General features: G+C 58.4%; 1 protein-coding gene across 1 annotated transcript in view; it reads left to right on the forward strand.

The window, feature by feature from the left end:
* Positions 1 to 3,976, forward strand: part of MNX1 (motor neuron and pancreas homeobox 1) — a 4,796-nt gene extending 820 nt beyond the window's left edge. Inside the window, exons 2-4 of the mRNA XM_003802182.2 lie at positions 2 to 176; positions 2,884 to 3,044; positions 3,588 to 3,976. Coding sequence (XP_003802230.1) covers positions 2 to 176; positions 2,884 to 3,044; positions 3,588 to 3,953 — 702 coding nt within the window. The 3' untranslated portion in view covers positions 3,954 to 3,976. The remainder of the gene's footprint in view (position 1; positions 177 to 2,883; positions 3,045 to 3,587) is intronic.
* Positions 3,977 to 10,127: the final 6,151 nt, after the last annotated feature.

The following is a 10,127-nucleotide window of genomic DNA, read 5'->3' on the forward strand; positions in this document are numbered from 1 at the left end:
GGCTGCCCTGGCCGGCCAGCACCCGGCGCTCTCCTACTCCTACCCGCAGGTGCAGGGCGCGCACCCGGCTCACCCCGCCGACCCCATCAAGCTGGGCGCCGGCACCTTTCAGCTGGACCAGTGGCTACGCGCGTCCACCGCGGGCATGATCCTGCCCAAGATGCCCGACTTTAACTGTGAGTACCCGCGCGGTCCCGGGGCGGGTGCGGGAGGGCCGGCTGCGATTCTCTCACACGTCCCCCTCACCTCCCTTCCCTCTCTGCTCTGGTCTCATCGCTTAGCGAGTTATGGTAGCGCTGCGAAGCCGCCTCGGCTCTGCTTGGGGGGCCCGCGGTGTGAGATTAGCGGCGAATTATTAAAATGGCCACGCGCGGGCCTTGCTTCCTTTTCTTTCTTAGCGGGAAAGGGCAGCTGGAGGTGTGAGACTGAACACTCTAATGATTAACCTGCAGGCTGGAGAAGGAAGTGGTGGGGGAAGGCGAGCCCGAGAGCGCCCTGAATTAGCCCGGCCTGGGAATGAGGGCTCATAGAAACCCGGGGCTTAATCGCCAGGAAAGGAACTTGGCCCCGACCCCCTATGACCTCTGGCGAGACCCCATCCCTCCCGCGAAAGAAAGAGCGTCAGGAGCCGCGAACTAGAGAAACAGGCTCGGGGACCTAGGGCTGCACAGGCCAGGGCCCCCGGGCCCCCGAGTGAGCCTTGCTGGGGCACAGCCTTCCCCCAAGGGGTGCTGATGCGCTGCCTGGCTTGAACCAAAGGATTCGGCGACTAAGCAGCAGGTGCGGGTCCCCTGAATCCACCGCTTCCAACATGGTTGGAGTGAGAGTGGCCCAGTTACCCCCTCAGCACGCAGGTGGGACACCTCCCCTGGAGGCCTGGGCCCATTCCGATTATCCTGGCACACAGGCTCAGGCGGCTGGCACTCTGGCTGGCTCTCCTCGCTCCCCCACGGGGGTCACCTACCTTTGAGTCAGACCAGAGCAGAAGATGCCTCAGCTTCACTTTCAGCATCTGAACACCCAAACAAAGAGACCCCATTGTTTCTGGGTGGATTTGTTTAGACTGGGGAGATGCAGCAGGCAGGGAAGGGAAAAAGCAAAAAGGAAAACAGAAACCAGCACTCTAGAATTGGGACTCTTCTGCTAGAAGACGTGGTTGTGACCAAATAGAGAAAAGCTATGACCCCAGAGGCTAGAGAAGTCACACGGGGATGAGAAAATCCCGGGGTGCTCACTGTTTGCCCACAGCCACCAGGGCTTTTCCCAGCTCCGCTCCAAGAAGGCCGGCATGTCCACACATCCCTTCCACTGGAGAGGCAGCCCCTGGGAGAGGCAGCCCCTTCCCAGCAAGAAGAAGGAGACTCCTTCATCTCTGTTTGGGGCTGTACCTCAGACATTTCTGGGTCTGCTAACTCCCTGTCAGCCACTTAAACCCAGGGCGCCCTTCCGGCCATGGCTGCTGAGCCCAGAAACCCCTTTTGATAGAAAGCCGCTGCTTTTGCCAGTGTGACCTACATTGCCCAGAACCTGGGGTGCTTAACCCCCCCACCCCCAACCCCCGCCCCCAGCAAGCTCAGAAGCTGCTGGTCTCCACACAAACCTTCTAGGGCTCTGGGCAGTCACCAGCACTTCTGGGGCCTTCACAGAGCCCAAGGTCACTCAGAAAGTAGATTAAAAAGGAATACCTTTGCCAACACACCAGGCCAGTCTCTGACTCCTAATCTTGGCCCAGAGGTGGCCAAATTAAAAACACAGCAGCTTTAAATTGGGAAAAGGAATCTGAACACCACAATCCAGAGGCGAGGACAGTGAAGTGTGTCCCGAGGAGCTCTCCTTCCTGGTCACTGGAAAATCTGTTTGGTTTCCTTTAATTGGTTGTCTCGGCCCATGGGATGGCATTTCCCAAATGGTCCCTTCAGAGCCAGTGTTTTAATTAAAGTTCTAATGTATTGTCAAGTTGGGAATTCGGGACCTTGTTTAACTAAAGCAGGGGGCGTGGGCCTTCCTATAAAGCAAATTGCCCATCCCGGGGGAGCCTGAGCTCATCTAGGCCCAGGCTGGCCTCTTCTCTTCCCTTTGCTCCCTTTCTTTTATTGTCTAACACTTGTCAGGCTCCTGGGAAATCAAGGGAAGTCTCGTTTTGAGGTCATAAAATTCTCTGTGATGTAACCGTGCAAAATTATGTAAATAAAGTCGGACAGGCCTCCTTGAACACACTGAAAGCCAGATCCGCCTCTGCCTTTAATTTGCGTAATGAGAATGGGCCTGAAAAGGCTTCCAGTCTCTCCAGGCTTTGCCCTCTGCACCCTGGGGCAGGGTAGGGGGTGGGAGGGGACTTGTCAAGAAAAAAAATTTTAACTGTGGGAGAGGCTCTGGAGAATAGGTGACTTTAGGGTCTACTTTGGCTTTTTTCTGTCTTCCGTTCCTTCCTTCCCTCCCTCCTTTCCCTTCCTTCCTCCTTCTGTTTCTTTTTCTCCTCCTCCTCTACTTCTGTTCCAAGGAGGTGGTGGTGGGACTCCTGACCAGCAGGGCCAATCCTTGCTCACACCAGTCAGGATTTGAGCCTAAATCCAGGAAGGTGCAGTGAAACGGGGAGGGCATGTGGTTCCTCTGGGCACTTCTCCTCCTGCCTTGGGTCCACCCTCTTCCTACCAATGCTCGTCCAGGTGGAGACGACCTCAGACTTTGTCTTAGACAAAAAGATTTGATCTCATTAGGCCAAACTGCTCAGTTCCACTCTGGACCCCGAGTCCCCTGTTCAGGTTGAGCGAAATGCCCAGCTTTGAGGGCTAGGCGCCTGCAGTAGAGGGGCTATGGGGGGAAGTGGTGTGGGATGAACGGGAGGGAGCGGGCTGGGGCCCTCACTGCCCTCCCCACCCGCAGCCCAGGCGCAGTCTAACCTCCTGGGGAAGTGCCGCCGGCCGCGCACCGCCTTCACCAGCCAGCAGCTGCTGGAGCTGGAGCACCAGTTCAAGCTCAACAAGTACCTGTCGCGGCCCAAGCGCTTCGAGGTGGCCACCTCGCTTATGCTCACCGAGACCCAGGTGCGCACCTCCCGCCACCACCAGTGATTTCTGAGCCTCTAGGACACTTTCACCCCTGCACTCTTGAGCCACAGGTTGTCGTGGGCATCTGGATCTGCGCCAGGGCGGTCCAGGTAGCCGGTGCCCCAGTTCCCTGATTCAATAGATTAGGATGAGGCCCGAGAATCTGCATGTAAGGCCCCTTCCCTTAACCCTAACCGTAACCTTGGCCATATTCGAGAAATTTCGCTCCAGAAAGAGATGAGGGAACACTTTGAAGTTTACAGACATGAACCCAGCGGCCTTGTACGGCCTAGATGGAGGCCGCGGGTAGAATGTCGACGGCCCGGGGCGCTGGGGACAGTCCGAGAGCTTCCTTAGAGCCCCCAGCCAGCTCTAGGTAGCTGATGAGTAGGGGAGGGAGGGCGGACGTCGTCCTCCGGGCTACAGGCCTCACTGGGCGCTCCCGGGCGCAGGGGTCCAGGGTGCACGCAGCCGGGCACCAAGAGGCAGGGAAGCTGGGAACAGGGATGGCCGGGTTTTCATCCCCCCTCGTGCCTGCAGGTGAAGATCTGGTTCCAGAACCGGCGGATGAAATGGAAACGCAGCAAAAAAGCTAAAGAGCAGGCGGCGCAGGAAGCGGAGAAGCAGAAAGGCGGGGGCGGGGGCGCCGGGAAAGGCGGCGGCGCCGAGGAGCAGGGCGCAGACGGGCTGCTGGGGCCGCCTGCGGCCGGGGACAAGGCCCCCGGACGCCGCCTGCGGGACTTGAGGGACAGTGACCCCGAGGAGGAGGACGACGACGACGACGAAGACCATTTCCCCTACAGCAACGGCGCCGGGGCCCGCGCCGCTTCGTCCGATTGCTCCTCTGAGGACGACTCTCCGCCCCCACGGCCTGGCGGGCCCGGACGCCAGCCCCCGCCTCAGTAGGAGTCCGGCGGCTCGGCAGGTGCCTGGACTCCGCCTCGGGCCTGGGAGCTCTGCCCGGCCACCTCCCTGGGGACAGCTCGCCGGCCAGTTCGGGGGGCCTCCGGTCCCAGGCCTCCCCTTCGGGCCACAACGCCTCTTCTGCTCTTCAGAAACAGCGAGAGGGAGACCCAGCGGGCTCAAACTTGAACTCTAGTTCTTTTAAAATTAATTTTGGTTGCGGGGGGAGGTGCTTGTGTGAAGAACCGACAGCTCCCCGGGGAAGCCTCCGCCCCCTCTCCCCGCGTAGCAGAAGGCGGAAACCGACAGTGTTAAGTGACCTCTGAAACTTGAAACCTTCTCTGGAAACACCATTCGGCTGAGTATTGAAAACAGAAAAGATTTTGTGCTTATATATCTTGGGGGTGGGGGTGAACGGATGTCATGAGCGTTCAAACTGCTGGGAATCTCAAAACCGTACTGTATTTTTATATATTGTATTTATATATAAAAAAGAAACGTCTACTTATGCATGCTAAATTATTTAGCTTCTCGCATCGCCCACGATGGAACGTAAAATAAATTGGTTTTTTACTGGAAGAGAGTGAAAATCTTTGGGGGTATGAAAGTGGGCTTTGCTGTTTGGTTGTTGAAGTGATGGGGAGGGTGTCCATCCAGCGGTTGATACCGAGAGTGAAAATCGGGCCGTGACTGTCGGGACCACCTCCAGGCTGGCTCTGCGGAGTCGCAGGTGTGGCCAGGTGCCAGCGCGTGCCCGGCGCCCGGCTCACACCTGTTCAGGACATGTGACTCTCGGAGGAGCAACGGTGGACTCGGCCGGTTTATTTCCCCGTGTCCTTGCGGGATCTTCCTGAGTCGTCGGCGCTCCAGAAGTAGAAATACACCCCCTGAACATTTCAGAAAATAAGCCTCCGACCATAGACTTGAGCGGCATTTGGAGTCCGCGAGGCGGTGGCAGGTTCACGCACATTTCTCGGAAGGCGCTGAACTGGAGGTGCGTTCCGTCTGCTCCCCCGACCCCCGCGCCTTCCCCGGCGGCGGAACCTTGGCTGCTCTGGCGTGGGTCGGTTCTTTGGACCTGTGCTAAAGCGGTCCACGGCGCCAGCAGCCTGCAGCAGGGACGCCCACCCACGGTTGCCACGGCCCTGGGTTAATAAACCTCGGCGGCGTGCGCCATCAATCACGCGGCGCCGGGCCCGCCGGCCAGCCATGTGCTGCCCACATGCGGACCCCACCCGCGCTCGCGCTCCGCCAGGGCCAGGCGCTCTCCCAGCTCCCCTTCGGGTCGCGGAGCTGGTGACCGCCCGGGAAACTAACGATCAGTTTCTCTCCAGCTTGTGCCTCCGGTTTCCCCGCGACTGTCCCCTTCTCCCCACCCCCCACCCCCCACCCCCGGGCTGGGGTGAGCAGCCTCCTTCCCCAGCTGATAAATGAGTTCAGAAGGGCCAGGCGTTTCATTTGGGTGATTACTGCGGGCGATCGAGGCCACTCCTCTGCCTCAGGGCCGGGGCGAGATTAATATCCTCTGCGGCAGCTCATTATCACCCCCGGCTCCTTCCATAAAATGCAGCCTCAGCCAAGGTCGGGGGCGCGGCTGCTGGGAGCCACACAGAAGCGGCGGCCGGCGCGGGCAGTAGGGCGGGCCTGGCCTCCTGGAGTCCAAAGGTGGTCTGCGGAGCCAGAGCTGGGTCTGCAACTGGTGGAGCAGAGAAAAAGCCTCGAGGAAAGTGGGTGGGCAAGTCAGAGGGGAGGCGAAGAGAGGGAAGGTAGGTGCCTCTGAGGTTTAAAAAAGTCAGCAGTGTGTACAAGCCTCTTCTTAATCTCTAACACATTGGAGAAGGTCAGCCTGAATCAACATCTCCACTGGGTCGTTCCACATCTGGGGGTTATTTCCCCCTTTGAGCTCCGCCAGCCCAGGTTCGGGCCCCCTCCCCAAGACTGGGCAGCCGGTAAGGGGAGGGCCTGGGCCTGGAAAGGGGGTGCAACATCTGGCTGGGCTCTCGGGGCGTCCTGGGTCTCAGCCGAAGCTCCGCCCCTGCATCCTAAGGGGTGGACTCCCCCTCCGGGACCAGGCAGAGGAGCGGTAAAGGAAGACCTGGCCACCATCAGGACCGACCCCTGCCCCGACCCAGCAGAGCAAGGCCTGGTTCTGCGTGGAGAAGGCTGGAAGCCCTGCATCTTCAGCCAGCCGCTCACATGCACTGGAATTTATCTCACTAATAAATTTGATGATCAATTCGTTCTTGTCACACCAGCTCTTCCCCAAATCAATTATAGCAAATTTAAATATAATCACTGGCTCATCCTCACCCACTCCGGGCACGGTGAACAATTCATTCTGCCTAATGAATGGTTGTGAGGCTCGCCCTGCCCGCCTTGTGGAGCACGTGCCCCACCCCGGGGCTTCCACTCAGGGTCACTGACTGGGCTCAGCTTGGGGCAGGGGTCACCCTCAGGGCCCTGCCCTCAAACTACACCTGAGCCTCAACCTCAGGGGTCTAAAGTCTTTGCAGCCCCTAAAACCTGGTAGTCAGGACCCAGAGCTGGGTCTACACAATCTGACCCCTGAGGGAAGTTGAGGCAGTTTTCAGCCTAGCCCCAGGCTTCCCTCAGGAGAAACCCCTGCTTTACAGTCACTTGGATCTCTGTGTCCCAAAGTAAGTGGGGGGGGGGGATAGAAGGGGAGGTCATTGTGACCCAGAGGCTGGGTCTCCATCTATGGTCTCCTCCCCTAACTGACTCTGTCCCTGGACCCCCAACTCGGCCCCTTTGCCCTGGTGAGGGCTGGATCTGTTTGCTCATTGGTCACACTATTGAGAAAGACACGCCTTGCCCTGTGTGAGTTCCTGGGGGTGTGCAGAAGCATGTGGATAAAGCCCTTTTCAGGACAGGAGGACCTGTGCCCACCTGCAGACCACAGCCCAGGGGCCCTAAGCAGCCCACTGGACATCTGGCCAAAAGGTGAGGCCAGAGAGAGACACTGGATAATAGGTTAATACCGGAGTCAGGAAAGTACAGAAACAACTAGAAAACAGAGGAAATGGACCTGTGCCCTCCACCACAGTCCCCAGATGGAGGTCAGCTGGGAAGACTTAACTTCCCCCTAATACAAAAGTAAAAACAGACAATGGGGCCACATCAAACTGAAAAACTGCAGTGTGCCACCAGGACGCTGTCTGCGGAGAGAGAGGCGACCCGGGATGAGGGAAGAAGATATTTGCAAACCGTGTATCTGGTGACAGGTGAATATCCAGAATATATAAAGAACTCCTTCAACCCAAGAACAACAAAACTACAATAATCCACTTTTAAGGGCGGCTCCTGTGGCTCAGGGGGCAGGGTGCTGGGCCCATATACTGAGGGTGGTGGGTTCAAACCCAGCCCTGGCCAAATCACAACAAAAATAGCTATGGTGGGGGCCTATAGCCCCAGCTACTCAAGAAGCTGAGGCAAGAGAATTGCCTAAGCCCAGAAATTGGAGGTTGCTGTGAGCTGTGATGCTACGGCAATCTACCATGGGCAATAAAGTGAAACTCTGTCTCTACAAAAAAAATAATAATAATAATAATAATAATCCACTTTTAAAATGGGCAAATGACTTGAACCGACATTTCTCCAAATGTATACCTACACACACACACACACACACACACACACACACGAATGGCAGCAAGTGTGCTGCAGAGATGCTCCACATCACTAACGTGGGGAATGCAGGTCCACCCACCAGGACCACTCACACCTGCTGGGGGGGGGCCGGGCAGAGCCACCCACCAGGACCACTCACACCTGCTGGGGGGGGCGGGCAGAGCCACCCACCAGGACCACTCACACCTGCTGGGGGGGGGCGGGCAGGCATACAGCAGGGAGAAGTTGGTGTGGAGAATCTGGGGCACTTGTGCACGTGCAGCCCTGTGGAGAACAATCCAGAAGTTTCTTAAAATTAAAAACAATTGCCACATGATCCAGCAGTCTCAGCTCTGGGTACATATCCAAAAGAAACAGAGACACAGTCTTGAGGCCGTGTTTGCCCCCCGCCCCCCATGTTCATCGCAGTGGCCAGGCGGCTTGGGGCAGGGGTCGCTCACAGATGAAACAACGCGGTACGGACATCCAGCCAGGCAGCACGCAGGCTGAAAAAAGAAGCAAGTCCTGTCTTAGGCTACCCGGTGGATGGCCCATGAGGACGTTATGCAACCTGAAAAGAGCCGGTCAAGGAAAGACAGACCGCGGACGACTCCACTAAGGAGCGCGCCACTTCACATGAGTCAAACTCCTGGGAACAGAAGTGGTGGTCGGGGGTGCTGGGTGGCCGAGGAGTTGGTATTTCTTTGAGATGCAGATTCAGTTTGAGAAGATGAGAACGTTCTGGAGATCGATTTCATAACAATGTGCACATAATCCCTCCTCCTCCCCGACCCCCCCAGCGCCTCCCAGTTGACCAGCTCGCTGAGCCTGCGGCCTCGCCGGTCCCCCCAGAAGGGGACAGTTCTGAGTCCTGGCTGGGAGTGGCCCGGGACTCGCGTGAAGAAGACCCGCCGGGCCTCGGGTGTGCGGTGCGGGGCTTGAGCTGCGCGGGGGCGTCCCCACAGCCCCCCGGTATCAAAGTCCTGCGGTGCACTGCAGCTCCCTCAATAAAACTAACCCCTCCGGAGGTGTGACCTCCACCGAGAATGCCGCAGTGTTCAGACTACAACGCCAAGTATGGTTTTCAGATTTGGTTTTTATGGTCGGATTAGAGTTTATTTTCCATAATAGGGCACCTAATAAAATTCATAAAGCCGGCCGGGCCTCCAGCTGGTGGCCTCGTTTAACACTTTCAGTTCGTAAATCACTTTACGACCTGCCAGGTGCGTCCCAAACTGCAAGCGGACAGGAAAAGCGGCGTCCACGGGCGCGTCCACGGGCGCGTCCGCGCTGCCCTCGGCCCCGCGGAGCCCGGTCCGCCCCGGGTGGGCGCCCGGCACGAGCGCGGCGCACCTGCCCGAGCCCCGGCCCGCCCCCCCGGCCCCGCGCCGACCCTGCATTCCGCGGCCTCACACCTGGCCGCCCCGGCCCCAGAGTACACACCACCGCGGACAATGCGCGCCCCTCGGGCTATTGTCCCCGCGGCGCTCAGGGCAGGACAAAGGTGCCCCCCAGCCGGCCGCGGCCGGAGCGGGGGCGCGGTTTACCCAGCTGGGGGGAGGAACAAAGGCCCGCGGCCTTATCTCGGCGGGGGTGGAGGGGCGGCCGGGCCCCCGGTGGGAACCGGGGCGAAGCGCGGGGCGCGGGGTCAGGCCGGGGGCGCGCGGGGGCGGGAGTGTCCCCCGGACTAGGGCCTCCCACCGGCGCGGTCCGAGGCGGGGTGACCCTGGGGGCTTCCGGCTGCCAGTGCCCACCGCCCGACCCCGGCGTTTAAAGAGGCGCAGGAAACGCACTCTGGGAGGCCTTGGGTGCCGGGGAGGAGAACACTGGGGGCGGGGCGGTGGGAGTGGGAGCGTGAGGGTCGCCCCACGCCTAGAGCCCCGCCCATGTGCACAGTTAACCCGTTTTTATTATCATGCCTGTGATTTGTTGTTTAATATTACATTTCATCATCCTACCTAATATCCTTTCTTTCGAGCATAAAATTTCTTCTTCTATGGTGAAATCGAAAAAAGCAGAAAAGAAAAAGGAGAAGAAAGAGTGAGGATCGGTTCTGGGCAGCGGAGCTGAGAGCGGAGAAGGCCAGCCCGTCATTTCCCCTGAACGATCAGACCCGCTCCTAGTGGCTGGAGGCGGCTCGCGCGGCCGCAGCCCCAGAGGCTTAGCTGCCTGGTGCAAATTGCGTCTCTGCTCGTGGCCTTCTAAGCCCCCGGGCAAGTCTGGTGCTCCGGGGCTTCACATCACAGACAGCACTGTCGTAGGACGCGTGCGGTGTGTTTTGGAATAGATAAATCTGTAAAGGAAATGCAAGTCGTGTTTTTTCTTCAGTTACCTTTCACCACAGAAGTCAGTTTGTCCTCGTGATTAATTCACCGCAAGACCCAGATCCACTAGGTCCTCGCTCGGTTGCCGGCGAACCTTATGTTACTGCGCGTTGGTTGACTGAACTTTGGAGATAGTTTAGTTTTTAAGAGTTAAAGGCTTGCGGCAACGCTGCATCGCGCAAGTCTGCGGCGCTATTTTTCCAACAGCACGTGCTCACTTTGGGTG

This window comes from Otolemur garnettii, unplaced genomic scaffold (genome assembly GCF_000181295.1).
Source record: "Otolemur garnettii isolate 467f Iridium unplaced genomic scaffold, OtoGar3 scaffold00235, whole genome shotgun sequence".
Classification (NCBI taxonomy): Eukaryota; Metazoa; Chordata; class Mammalia; order Primates; family Galagidae; genus Otolemur; species Otolemur garnettii.